The sequence below is a fragment of the Gambusia affinis genome, linkage group LG07, assembly GCF_019740435.1.
Source record: "Gambusia affinis linkage group LG07, SWU_Gaff_1.0, whole genome shotgun sequence".
NCBI classification, from domain to species: Eukaryota; Metazoa; Chordata; class Actinopteri; order Cyprinodontiformes; family Poeciliidae; genus Gambusia; species Gambusia affinis.
This window is the reverse complement of record NC_057874.1, coordinates 2,876,299-2,890,862: the sequence shown is the minus strand read 5'-3', so window position 1 is coordinate 2,890,862 and position 14,564 is coordinate 2,876,299. Positions and strand designations below refer to the sequence as shown.

At 38.0% G+C, this 14,564-nt stretch overlaps 1 protein-coding gene across 2 annotated transcripts in view; it reads right to left on the bottom strand.

Moving 5' to 3' along the window:
- Positions 1 to 6,312: 6,312 nt before the first annotated feature.
- The window catches only part of cdk18 (cyclin dependent kinase 18), a 41,517-nt gene continuing 33,265 nt past the window's right edge, over positions 6,313 to 14,564 (bottom strand). For both annotated transcript variants that reach the window (XM_044121406.1, XM_044121407.1), the window contains 10 exons: positions 14,250 to 14,344; positions 14,105 to 14,167; positions 12,560 to 12,683; positions 12,066 to 12,186; positions 10,511 to 10,608; positions 9,399 to 9,504; positions 8,387 to 8,429; positions 8,206 to 8,296; positions 8,026 to 8,103; positions 6,313 to 7,228 (listed from right to left, as the gene is read on the bottom strand). In XM_044121406.1, the coding sequence (XP_043977341.1) occupies positions 7,194 to 7,228; positions 8,026 to 8,103; positions 8,206 to 8,296; positions 8,387 to 8,429; positions 9,399 to 9,504; positions 10,511 to 10,608; positions 12,066 to 12,186; positions 12,560 to 12,683; positions 14,105 to 14,167; positions 14,250 to 14,344 (854 nt within the window). In that variant the 3' untranslated portion in view covers positions 6,313 to 7,193. The remainder of the gene's footprint in view (positions 7,229 to 8,025; positions 8,104 to 8,205; positions 8,297 to 8,386; positions 8,430 to 9,398; positions 9,505 to 10,510; positions 10,609 to 12,065; positions 12,187 to 12,559; positions 12,684 to 14,104; positions 14,168 to 14,249; positions 14,345 to 14,564) is intronic.

The following is a 14,564-nucleotide window of genomic DNA, read 5'->3' as shown; positions in this document are numbered from 1 at the left end:
ACTGGGAAATTCTTTTCTATCAATTAGAACGGTCTCCGAAGTTTCCCACTGAGAAACTGGGAGTACCTCTGACAAGTTTTAACCACAGTTACTACTTGTAACAGCGCATATTGAAATGGACTTCGCGTTTCAAAATGGCCGCTCCGCATAGCAACAGTGGCGGAAATGTTTTTATTTTATAAGAAAGACAAGTAAGAGTGTGTCTAAAATCAATGTTAAATGTAGCACATGTAAATATAAACTGAACACATTAAAGGTGGCGTTTGCCTAAATGATGTTTGCAAACAATGCTTATGGGCGTCTCCATGATTAAATTGATTGCAACGCTATCGGGTAGCAGTTCTAGGATGCCATTTAAAATTAAATTAAAATTGAATTAAAATTACCTCCAATACATTTTCCAAAATCAAAACTTTCACGTTACTACCGTGAGCTTTCACACATTCATTTCCTAAGAAATTTCACTGGAGCCACACAGAGTAAGATCACACGTTCCACAGGTCTGTGAAGGTTATGTGAAACACCAACAGCTTCAGTTTTCATTCCAAAATTTTGTGTGTTTGTACTGTGTGAAAGAGATGAAGGATAGCATTATCAAGCTAAATAATATGTCCATCCATCCATCCATCCATCCATCCATTTCCTGTACTCCCTAATGGGGTCAGGAGGGTTGCTGGTTCTTATCTCCAGCTGCGTTCCGGGCGAGAGGCGGGTCACCCTGGACAGGTCACCAGTCTGTCGCACAGTGTTAAATAATCTAGTTTTATTCAATTCAGTTTATTTCTGTAGTGCCAATTCACGGCACGTCTTAAAGTACTTTGTATATATATATATATATATATATATATATATATATATATATATATATATATATATATATGTATATATATATATATATATATATATAAATATAAAATCAGTTCTGTCATAAATTCCAATTGATCAGTACATTAAGGTCAGTTCATTATTCAAGTTGGTTGATAAAGTTGTCTAGCAGGTTGCATTGGCATCTGTGCAAACATATCAATAATTAGTTTAGCTTATGATTCAACCATTTCCCTCTAATGTTTACTCATCCAAGGGACTGTGTAGTCTGACTGAAAATGATGATTAGTACATTTTCAAGATTTATCGAAAGATTCCATTATAGCTTTTGTCCCAGTTATTAGTGCTTGTGCTGTAATTAGTATTGTTGTGGGATTATTTTTCCACACAATTTATACCTTTAGGACGAAAAGATGTATTGTGACACTTAGAGTCAATGTAGTAATGTTTTACGATTTTCTACTGTCGAGTAGCTTTTGTCCCAGTACTTTTCAGCTCACATTTTGAGATGCAGGTTGATCAATTTTTATTCTCCATAACAACTTTAAAAACATCCCCCCTAAAAACTGTGCATTTGCCAAGAGTTAATAGATTTTCAGTGCTCAGATATAGTTGTCCAACAGTAGCATCTTCTGTTCATTTGTGATACTGCATCCTTTCACATGTACAGTGATTACGACATAAAAAGCAGCAGGCTAGCATCATATAATCACACATTCAACTTATAAAAAGTACAAGGAAGAAGAAATACACAAGAAGAGTATTTTTTCATGATATCAATAGTTTATTTATTTAATAATTATTTATTCAGTCAATTTTAGGCCTTCTGGCAGTCACAGTACATTCATTTTCTCGTTATAACAGAATAGACAATTCACACAAAATATCACATCTCATACAAAAGCTAAAACTCATCTTTTATAAAACATTTAGACATCAGTATGTTTTTACTTACTTTATTTTCAATACAGAACTCTATTGTTTGCTTTTCTGTATCTTTTACAGCATAATACTTACTGAAATAGATTAAAACATTTGTCAAAATACATGTACATCATAATATATTATGATCTCTTTTTCAACGGCAGTATTTAAAATAGCTTCATTTAACACAACTAAACACACAGTAACACGTTTCTGTCATTGAAGGAAGGGGGGGGGGGGAGTTTGAACGTGGAGCGTCCCAGACTGTACATCCTCCTGAAGCTCCAGCAGCTTCACCAGAACTCGTCTTCCATCTCACTCACCGACAGCTGGACAGACTACCAAACCACTCTCTCTTTATTGAAGTGTAGAGGTAGAAAAGTGAGTTTGATACAGAGTGGTGTGAATCGTGGCGTTAATAATTTGACTGGATGCTGAGACTTTAGTGTTTTCCTTAAAACGACTGGAAGATAAAGTGGTTTTCTCCTTTGTCAATAAGTTCTGTTTTCGATTTTTAGTCACTTAAATGTTTACACGTTCAAACAAATTTTAGTATCATGACCAGTGTAAATAAAAATGCATCTTTCCAATCATTCTGAACGTACAAGAGCATGTTAGCGCCATAGCAGATCTAAAAAAAGAAAGGAGGAATGAATACATTTCCATTGAATTGTTTTGATTGATTAGCTTGGAAAGTTGAAAAGTTGCTAGAAAACACTCTGAAATTTGAAACTTTTTCAACTTTTGAAATTCAAAACATTTCCAAAAGTAGAAAATCTTAGAATTTTGAAGCTCAGAAATGTCCATTTTCTTCTGAAAAGTTTCTGAGATTAATCTCTAATTTTCAGGGGGGTTTTCTTGCAAATTATTATTATTATTATTATTATTATTATTATTATTATTTATTTTATATATTTTTTAAATCTCAAAATGTCACTTTTTTGTGAGAATTTGCTCCTTTTTCTACTAGTATTGGTTGATGTGTGAGGGACTTTTGTTTTATTTTTATTCAACAAGTAAGAAAAATATTTTGTCAGAGGTTAAATACTTCTTCACAGGTTATTTGGAAGAAATTATTTCTCTTATTGAATCTAATTATTAGTTGCAAATTGGATTTGGTTATTGTCAAAGAAATTCAATGCGTTTGATCTGAAACATTTAAGTGTGACAAAGAAATTAAAACAGGACATTTATGGAGCCAAATGCTTTTTTTCTGTGCACACATCATTGGTTCTCCTAAAACTAATGCCTTGTTTTGTCTTTCCCAAAGAATCTCTTCAAAGAATTTTTTTTCCTGTCATTTGGGTCACATTTAGATGACATGATCTTATCCAAGCTATTAAAACTCAACAAACTGTTACTTGAGGTCACTTAAAGATTCAGCTCAAGGCTTCTTCAGATATACTGAGTGCAACTGACTGATAAAAATGTGTTAATGGTCGTTTCGAAATCACATATTTGATTTCCTGAAAAGTGGTTAAAGAGTGGTTGTATGGCGTTCTCATGAGCAGACATATGAACGCTGCAGCAGACAGTTTCAGTTTAGAGAATCTTTCTGGGGAACCTTCACAGAGAGGTCAAGCTAACGGCTAAAGCCAATTTACAGCTTTACAAATCTCCTTATCTTCAAAACATTTGTAAAAATCTGACCAAATATCAAATGAAAGATTTTTATTCCTTGTCCTGTTTGCTATTATCAAAAGTTGTCTTTTTTGCCTCCCTCTGTCTCCATGCAGCTGTGAACAGGCTCACAAGAGACATCCCAGATGTGTAGCAACAAAACTAAAAATCAACCTCTCCTTCTCTTGGGACACCACCTGCCTTGCAAAAGTACTTTCAGGTTTTCACACTTAGTCACGTCACCACAGCAAAACTCAGGGAAAGGAAAGATATTTTGGAGCATGCTTTAGCTTGACTGCAAAAAGAATACTTTTTGGAAGGATTCACCTCCATGCTGCTCTACATGCCTTGCACAACATCCATGTTTTTTTTTTCTAAAGTTGTCTTTTGAATTATTTTCAAGATGAGTTTTGTATAAGGACAACAGTACAAATGTTCTGCAATCCTGACAATGTTCTGCAATGTCTGCTGTATTTAAATGAGCCATACGACTCTTTGTCTGCATGACTACATCCTCTCTGGTGTAATCGTAAGGACTCTGATGTCGGTTAGTTTTAGCAAATCTTCAATAAAAGCTTTAGAGAAGCAATAATATTTGGTTCACAGCTTTGTTTTCTTCATAGTCGGATCTTGACTCCATAATACTAGATTCTAAAGAAACAAGTAAAGAAACACGCTGAACATTTAGCACCGCGTCTGTAATGTAAAGTTCCAAACGTAGCATTTTGGGGTCTCCACTACCAGAGATACACTCTCTGCCTTGATTCCACTAAATGTTATGGTACGGGTCAGTGTAGTACGGTATGATATTTTATGGTCTAGCACATACAAGGAGCCATGTTTATGTCCCCCAGTCAATGCACTGTGTTGTGTGATGGCAGTAGCTCTGCCTTAACCGTGTCGTACAATTGTCCTGAACCACTGGTCCAGTATGGGTCGCTCATATTGACCACGTTTAAAATGGATAACAGACACGGCGCACCGCACCAAACTGCACTGCACCAAACCAAACCGCACCGCACCAAACCGGAATTCGATCAATTGCCAGTGTTCTGTTGGGTTGGTATACCGATGTTTGTTTGTTTATTGTGTAATTAATTCTCAATAATAAAAACTCACAGTCTGAGGTATACTGAAGTGATTGTTAAAGTACTTTAAAATACTCGTTCTCTCTGTTCGCTACTTCATTCCAGCTAGCAAACAGCTAGCAAGATGTGTGAAGCAGTAACCTTAAAAATAAACGTTTTTTCATCACTATAGCATATAATTCAGATTGGCTGTTTTGTTTAGCAAGTATCCATCATTGTTCGGTTGTTTAGATACAGGACGTCGGCGCCTTTTTGCTTTCCTTTATGTACCAAAGCTACAGAACAGCGCTCGTTTCCCAGAAAGGTTCTGCCTGGCTTTTCTGAGCTACCAACTAAACATAAATAAAATACAGGCCTAGGTTTTTGTTGTCTGGCAAAGATAATTATTTCCCCTAGATGGCACCGAGTCCTACAGACTGTTCCTTTAATTTGACACAGTTGGCAAGCCAAGCTGTTTTTTAAAAGTTTTCCGGCTCATTTCTTCATTTCTTCAGCTGCACATTTATCATGAACCCACATCAGTCTCCCACCTTCAGAAGAAATTTAACCTGTAGGTTAAAATCTACAACGTGAATATAGAATAATGACTCAAAAAGATGCAGAAATGTCACCAACTTCTCATGTTCTCATCAAAAAGTGTGCTTCACATTACTTCATGTTTTTTTTATCTAATGATTTTTACAGATCTTCAGCTAAAAACTGAACGGCTGTAGCTGTGCAATACATCAGGAGAGTGAATCCTATTTAATGCACATTGCTTCAAGAAAACAACTGCTTGACTCCCTTTCCCACTGTACTGGACACAGAGCAAGGAGTCTGAGAAAGTCAGCAGGTCATATTTAGGAACAATGGAAGGACAGACGACCTAAAGGGAAGGGAGCAGGCTTTAGAGGACACTTTTGGTCTGTGCAAAAAGGAGACTAAAATATTTACAGACACAAAGAAAAGGTTTCCCAAAACATTGGCTACACTAGATCAATTATAGACTCTTCACAAACCAACACATCATGCACAGCTCACTAAGGCAACTTCAAATTCAGCTGTTAACACTGTAAATGTGAAAATGAGCCCACTCTGCCCGGAGTGGGGGTTCTGTAACAAGGCAAGTTTCTCCGCATGAGTTGGTTCTTATCTGTTGAGATTATTATTCACAAAAGGGTCAGATTTCGTGGAAAGGTCAGCAGAGGTGAGACGGAATGCTACGTGTTTATCGTTAGGACTGCCCTCATGCCCGTGTATTCAGCTTCAGAGCTGAACTGCTGAGGATTCCTCTGAACTAGATGCAACTAGTCAATGAAACTGTGTCCCATCTGAGTTGGCTTATTTTCCACAGGTTCTCTCTGCCTTTCCCTCCTCTCTCTCTCTCTCTCTGGATAAACACTAATGATTTAAGTGAAATACATGTGGTAGTTGTTACCCATCAGACAAAAGCTGTGTCTCCAAGGAAAACCACATGCAAATCAACAGCATCGTAGCTTTGATTAACTTTTATTCATAGGCTCACTAAATACATCTTGAAGCTTATAAAGTAATATTTTTTTCTGTCTCATTTCCAAAGAACTCATTCAGAGATGAGATAAACCCGTCCCTGAAAAGCAGTTTTCCCCCCCATCAGATAGGAGAACACAGATAGCTCCTTTCATCCTTCCTGTTATCTGCTGAGGAAATCTTCCTCCCGACATACAGCAGAAAACCTGGTTTTGTTTTAAGTACCTTCCCAGAGTTCTGTGCTAGCTCTAATTTCTGTTTAAATGTCTCGCTGCTGCAGAAAAAGCTAACTCTGAGTCTTCTCTTCACACAGTAACAACACACGCCCGCACACACACACACACACCCACACACACACACACACACACACACCTTAGCAGCTTTATTAGGCATGGTAACGTTCAGAGACCAGAAAAAGATCAGATTTTTGATTCTGGGATCAGTGTCAACCAGGCTAAACGTTAGCTTGCATATTGTTTGCTTTGTATTAAAATGCTAACATGGTAACATTAGCATGTGTATAAATTGGCAGTTAAGCATTTTTTTCTGTATTTGTACAAAATATATGATGCACTGTATTTGTTGTACAATGTTCTAACATTTCTTTGCTAGATTAGGAGGACAGCAGAGGGTCAGCGGTCCGACAGGAGGCAGAAAGGCAGAGGCAGAGCTTGTGGAAGATGAGTTGAGGAAAGGATGGATGGGAGGCTGAGGGGCGGAGGAGCCACCAAACTGGACTGACACTAAGGAGATCTCACTCAGAGAACATAACTTGCTGGTATGCTTCAGTCTTTTTGTAAATACTACAAGCAGGCTTTAGTCCCTTCTTTGTCTGAGGCATCAAAGGGGGGAAACCAAACAACTCTCTGGTATGTGCAGCAAGTGCAGTGTTTCTTGCAAAAGTGCAAAAGTGTTCAAGATTTATGTGCTGCAAGTGTGTGTGTCTGTGTTTATGTGTGTGTGTTTGGAAGGAGATTGAATAAGGTCTGTTTAAGTGCAGAACACTTTGATCTTCAGAAAGAGGATGGGCCTTCAAGTTCAGCTGCCATGGAAATGAGTGAAAAAGCTGTCCTTGTGACGCTATGCGTGTGTGTGGGTGTGTGTGTGTGGGTGTGTGTGTGTGTATGGTTGCTGAGGATGCTTGCTCAATGTGTTAAGCTTTAGTTGGCCTTGGTGATCTGGATTTGAAAGGCAGCTTTTCTCCATTCATGTCTTTCTTCTTCTTCTTCTTCTTCTTTTCTGCGTCTCCTAGAAGATGCTTTGTCTTCGATTCTTTCCTCGGCCTGAAGAGGATTACATTACAGTTCATAAAGAAGAAATACATTTCAATGGCTTTTCCCCCAGATGTTTCACAGTGTAGGTTCACTGAAACGTGATTCCTTTCTTACATTTTAGTTATAAATGTGTCACATTTCACTTACAAACATGGTATTAAATTCATGCTAATAAGTGTTTTCCTGTGACTTCACAGGCCAACACAAAGAAGAGCTCAGTGGTGATAATGATACTCTTTTCAAAATACCTACATTTAGGTCACAATGGAAATGTTTTTGTTTATCTTTATCTAAAACTATATTAGTCCAGCCCAAAGTGAAAAAGAGAATTAAAAAAATAAACTGAAGACAAAAAAGTTGTTTGAAAAACAGTACACCCTATGATAACACTGCATAGCTTGTTTTTTTGTCTGACTTTATCAGTCTTGCATATCTTGCTATGAAGAACTTTTGACCCACTATAACATAGTTTAAAGTGCAAATATCTTGGTACAGTTGAAATAAGACAAACTAACTTACTAACAAAGATTCAGCAAGATATTAGGAGTTTGTTACAAGTCAGCAATTTCTCAGTATTTATCTGTAAAAAATACTAGTTCGATTGGCAGTTTCTCAAATCCCAGCCAAATTCTTAAATGACGATGAGTTGCTGATGTTTGTTTCAACTCATTTTAGAACCCGGTGAAAATCAGATTAGTTTCTGTCCTCAGAAAACCCCAAAATACACACAAAATAGGCATAAAACAATTGCCTTCATTTATCTGTAATATGGTTTTGGGTAAAGTAATGTCTGGCTCTTTTCTTACCTAAAGGCTGGAATACTGAGCTACGATGGCCTGGATCTTTCTGGAGCTGCAACTCTCCGAGAGAGAACACAGAAGCAGCTGGAGCAAAGAAAGGAAACGGAGTATGTGTGGAGCTTTTAGTTGCATTGATACCATGAATAAAAATCATACTGTGTTTGTAATGGAGCAACCGTATCTTACTGTCAGCAAGATGATGTACGGCATCCCCCAGACTCAGGAAGTAGGCGTGGTGTAGAGCCGCCTCAGACGAGATTCTGGTCCTGGTGTCATACTGTCACACGCCGGCAGAAAGAGCTTGTTAGAACCTCAGTGAATTAACAGGTAAGATTAGGATTCATATAAATGGGCTTTGGGGTCGTACCAGCAGGAAAGCTGACAGCAGATCAATTCCCTCCATGTCCAACCTGATGGAGACCAAGCAAAGTGTTAGACAGCTTAAAACTTCACTTGTTCAATAAACATGAACATTTCATTAGAAGTATTGGTTCCCTTGTAGATTGCTCTTTGGTGAACTAAACATCAAAGTATATAAAAAAGCTAAAACAAATTCATTCTCAATGGATTTCCTATCATCCTAAAACAAAAATGTATAAATCAGTCATGTCAGATTATATTTAAAATGGCAGTATAAAGTATTTTCCAGGCACACAGTGCCATTTTATAGCTCAATCAAGTAAATATGTCACCTTCAGTTGTTGTAAAAATGCTTTAAATAGCAAATGTGACTTAAAAGAAATTGGACTTTGATATTTAATGCCTTCAAATTGGGCCTCTGTCTCTTTAAAATCTCCTGCTCTTTCTGAAACTCCGTCTTCAGGAAGTCATCACATCATGGCTCCTCTAATAACCCTTTAAATGTTTTTATTTTTATTTTTTTCATGAATGGTTGCCATGGGAGATTAAAGGATTTCTCAACTGTGCATGAAAGAATCAAGACAACACTCCAGGGATGATTCTGGTGACAGAACATTATAACATGATGTAATTTGCATAATACTGCCCCTTTGATTATAAATGGCAATTTCCATGACCTGAAATCTTTTGCTTGATAGGATTATGAGTCCAAAACATCTCGAAGTGAAACATCAACAAAGTTTGAAACACAATAAACTGGATGATAAACTGGCATAATACTACATTAATAAATGTAGTATTTATTAAAGTAACAATAATTACATTATTATTTATGTATTTTAATAAATACATAAATAAATGTATTTTATTTATGTAATGAATACATAATATATTACATAAATGTAATAATATATAAAACTATTTTTATACTTATTACATAAATACATAAATAATGTGTTTAAATGTCTCAGAGTCTGGCCATGCATGGAGATCATAGCTAGTTAACATAGAGGGTTTACCGAGGTACGTGGTTGAGGAGAGCTTGAGATCTGTACTGAGGAAAGAGGTAAGACCTGAACTCCTCATTGCTGCTAATACCAGGCCAGGTCTCTTCTGTTGGAGTACCTGCATCGCAGAGAAATAATTCATCCTCTCATTTATTATTACATTTACTTATCATTATGTGATCACCAGAAAATCAAATGAGGAAGAGTCCATCTTAACGGTGCAGACTAACTGCTACATGAGTAGTCATCACCCACTTCAAAATAAGAGCATGAATATAAACGTCTAACTACTTAAAGAATTCTCAACAGTCAATAACCAAAACTCTGACGCAGATGTTGAACTTTATTCAACTCAAAGTTGACAAAACAATCAAGTAGATTTATGGTGCGTTCACACCAAAAGCGTTTTGAGCGTCAGGCGCGTCGTCTCATTTACATTTACAGTTTATGTTGAGGCGCATCGCAGGTCGTTGAGGCACTTTATGAGCATCTAGTGCGGCGAGATTTGAACCATTTGGAGAGTTTTGAGCGTTTGAAGCATCAAGAGCGTTCAACGGAAAACAACGGCTAGAGCTGACAAGCCCTCAACGCGCATCCACATAGACTTTGAATGTAAACCAGACGTGCATAACGCTAGGTGTGGAGCAAAATGTCAAGAGTCTGCATTCAACGTGAACACACATCCAACATGAAGCACTGGACGCAGAAGTTTTTGACGCACATAACGCTTGTGGTGTGAACGCACCATTAGAATACATAACAAAAAATAAATTCAGAGGAAGCTAAGAGCGCTAATTGTTTTCAAAGTTTGCAAAACGGCTAAAGTGCTAAATGAAAAATTAGCTCCTGTACGGTTAGCAGAAGTGGCAGAAGTGGCACACCACTGGTGATATCCTTTCATTGTAGGTTTCCAGAATTCATTAGATTGCTGAGAGCAGCCCACCTTTTCATTTACGTTCATAAAAGAAGGCTGCATGCGTAGGTGCTGGATTTGATAGTTCTGTGGCCAATGAAGAGGTTGGTACAGGGCTGAGCAAATACTTTCTGTATTATTAAGGATAAGCTCTCTTCATCTGCACATTTCATTCAGGTTTTTACTGTACTGTCATTTCTAGTCATCTTACCTATGAGTCTAAAAATCAAGTGTAGCTCCTCCTTCACCGTGGCACCAGGAAACATCGGGCGACCCGTCGCCATCTCATACAGTATACAACCCACACCCCTACGGAGAAGTGGAGGAGGAGGAAGAGGATGAAAATACAAGTTGGACAGAAAGGAAAAAAAGCAATCCCACTATATTAGGTCTTGATGTGAATTCAAGACTTTGAATGAGTGAGTGGGTACTGTGGGTGGCGTGGTGAGACCCCCTGTGGATCTGTGGCAGGATATGTAAGCCCATAAAAGACTGTTGCATTGCTGGAGCTCCGTTTTTCATAATCTGTCATTTCACAAAGCTGTGGGGGTGTTTTAAGCAAACAGTTATTGTGCAAAAAGTATATAGGGAAAGTGATTGCCCATGAATTATGCATCTTCATATTAGATTGTGAGTCATGTGTCTACAGCAACCTGTGATATTTAAAAAGAGAGGAATGATTCACAGATCTTGGAAGATCCTGACGTTGATTAAAAAAGCTCAGTGGTGATGGGGGAGGGCGTGTATTCATGTAGCATTAAAAACTTAAAGTGCTGCGTGGATCCAGGCACACTTTATCTGTCCAATCAGTTTAAATGACAACTGTTCAGTATGAGGAAATAAACTGAGAATTAGCCGACCAATGGAATTGGTCCATCAGCCAATCTTGACCAAAGATGACATACAATGTTTTACAAAACGATTCATTCTCCCAACGTTTTCACTTTACATCGACAAACTTTGACACATTTTTCTGACACTTTGCTCAATAGAACAACACAAAAACACACATAATTGTAAAGAAGAAGAAAAAATTCATATGGCCTTCAAGAATCTGAAATGTTTGTCGTGTTGTGCACCTTCTTTCCTCTGATAACCCAGTGAAGACAATGGCCTCTACCAACACGTGACTTCATCTCACCATGAATGCAGCCGTGTTGTGAGCATTTCCAAGGTTTGTTAGAGCAGTGTTGAGATCAGCAGATGAGTAGCTCCTCATCTACTGAGGAACTACTGAGTGTGTTACAGCAATTAGGTGTTTGCTAATTGCTGCCGGCTAGTCTGAAGGAGCTGAGTGGAGGAGCGCTGATCTGTGAGGTGGAAGTTCAGAAGATTGGAAACTGAAGCTCAGAGGAGGAGCTTTGTCTTGAAGGTGGTGCTAGGAGCTGTTGAAAACCGCTGTGTTTTCTATAGCTGAATGGTTGCCATGGAGATTAAAGGATTTCTCAAACATTCATGAAAGAATCAAGGCAAAACTCTAGGTATAATTTTGATAAAGGAAAAATATGATTAAATGATGTGAAGCTAAAAAAGGTCAATTTTACATGATGCTGTCCCTTTATGACGGTTTTGATCAAGATGTGTAACTAAGAGCAAATCAGACATTTGATATGTTTTGATATTTGATTAATGTCATGGAACAAAATGTACAGAATTGTTCATCAATTTATAAAATTCTTCACACCCGTAAATAAAAGAATCCGTTAGAACTCCCATCCTTGTGGGATGTGGGTGGGTGCACTGAAAGGTGAGCGACAGTTTCTCACCACATGTCGATGTGCATGGAGTATTCTGTAGAGCCCAGGAGCACATCGGGGGGCCGATACCAAAGAGTCACCACTTCGTTGGAGTAGGTCTTTGTGGGGACGGATTTGGCCCGAGCCAGACCTGGACAGCACAGGACGCCATTTTAGCTACACCTTCAGCAGGACAGGTGGCTTCGCTCGGCTTCCCATCAACTTTTTTAGCCAATGAAAGAGCCGCAGGCAGTCCAACATGTCATGTCATTGGCTGCGTGCTTAGCTGAATCTATTAAAAATAGTCAGGGACACTGGTGGGCTTATCGACCCACTTCCAAAAACAAAACTGAGAAAATCAAGAGAGAGGGGTTATGGTTGCTAGGAAACATGAAGACAGGCCGAGAATAATCAGCTATCAAGACCTCGCGTGGCGGTAAAACAGAATACAACTCAAAGTAAGACTGCTCTGTCACTGCAGAAAGCGACCTGATCGGTCTGTTGAACGTCGGCGTGCTTCCTACCAAAATCGGCCAGCTTCAGCTCGCCCTTGTCGTTGATGAGAAGGTTCTGAGGCTTCAGGTCTCTGTGGAGGATTTTTCTCTTGTGGCAGTAGGAGAGACCGCGCAGCAGCTGGAACATGAAGATCTGCAGGAGGGAGGCGTGAAGAAAAGACGCTGCACAGGTTCAAAAGGAAATGCAGCCGTTCCAACACAGTGGCCGTATTTACTGACCTGCCTCACATATTCAACATAACTTTACAACAATATGTTATAATGTAATTTATTGTATGTAATAAAGCAAAACACAGCAGTGCATAACTATTAAGTGGAGGGAAAAGTGACCAGTCACAGTCAATAAAATAGAAGATGAATGATGAATGTGTTCTGTCCAATTAAAATAGGAATCTTTAAACAGGTATTGAGCTTTTTTAATAAGCCCACATTTCAATATTCTACTTTTTTTGTTCTTATTGATATGATGTGATATTCTAAACTCAAATGTTGTGTTTTTATTAGCTGTAAGTAGAAAAGCATCATTATTAATAAAAACAAAAGGCTTAAAAACATCAGTCTGTGTGCAATTAATCAATACATTATGTTTCAGTTTGTACACTGAGTTACTAAAATAGATTATCTCTCAAAGCAAATCTTTATCTTTGTTTGTTTTGTCAGTGAAACTGTGTCTTCAGGAAATCCGTCTACTATGCAATATGTAAATCAGTCTAAAAATCCAACAGAAAAAGTAAATATATACAAGCCTGAAGGAATTTTGACTTTATTTTTCATAATTAGCATCAGGATTTCAAAAGAATGGAGACAAGTTTAGGATCCATCAGGGCTTAATGACCAAACAAAGACATGATGATTCAAGAGGCAACAAATGAATAAAAGTCAGACAGTCAGGCAGCATATTGTATAAACGCAGCCTGAAAACTGACTTTAAGTACAACACATAAAAGGATACACATCCTCAATTCAAATCTAAGAAATTACTTTGTTTATTAAAGGGGGAAAGAACAGGAACACAGTTTGTTGTGGTCACCATCCTGGGTGCATAAAGTAGTGTTAGCTCAGATCCTTCCCCCAGCAGCTGGTGGGCTAGAATCGGCACTGTTCCCGACAAACTCAGTAAAAGTTTACATCCTGCTGATATTCGCTAATTTGTTTCTTGTTGTATTTTTATGCAGATTTTTTTGGTTTTTGAATGACTTTACTCAATTGCACGTTTCTTTCCAATTATTCTAATTCCAATAATTGCGCTGTACATTTCTTTTTTCTTCGCTGTAAACTTGCTGCTTGCTGTTTTCTTACTTGATGTTTTCCTGGGTGTGAATCTGGCTGCCTGTCACTTTGCACTACAGTAACACAAAATCTTAACAAGTAAAGACAACTCCAATTGTGACGTTCAACGACAATACAAGCTCACCAATATAAGCACAAATTAATTCCTGAATGGGAGTTTGCAACAACAACAACAAAAAAAGTTTATCTTTTTTTAAAAATAGATTCAGGACATTCATTTAGCTTCTTAAATCCTCCTACCACTAATGTCCAGCTGGCTCTCACCTTGACGTTGTGCATGCTCATGAGATTTCCACAGTTGTCCAAGTAATGTTTAAGGTCACTGTCCTGCAACACAGAAGAACTTGCTGTTGCATTGATCTTCCTTTGGGCTGAGTGACCTTTAGGAACCATGAACTGTGCTACTCACCAGATACTCGAACACCAGGGTGAGGCAGCGGTCTGTGTGGATGATGTCATGCAGCGTGACGATGTTGGCGTGTTTGAGGTTCTTCAGCAGAGACACTGAAAGAAAAACAAAAACAGGTGCACATGAGGACAACAGAAAGCTCATTGTGAATTATTACATCATAAAATAATTCTCAATCAGGGGTTAAGATAAATTTGACCTATACAGCAAAATGAATCTGTGCTGTACAGCAGATCACTGTGGATGTTTCCACACTTTTTAATGGGCAAAAATAAAAAGATTACATATGTGAACATAGAAAAACGTATGTGTATT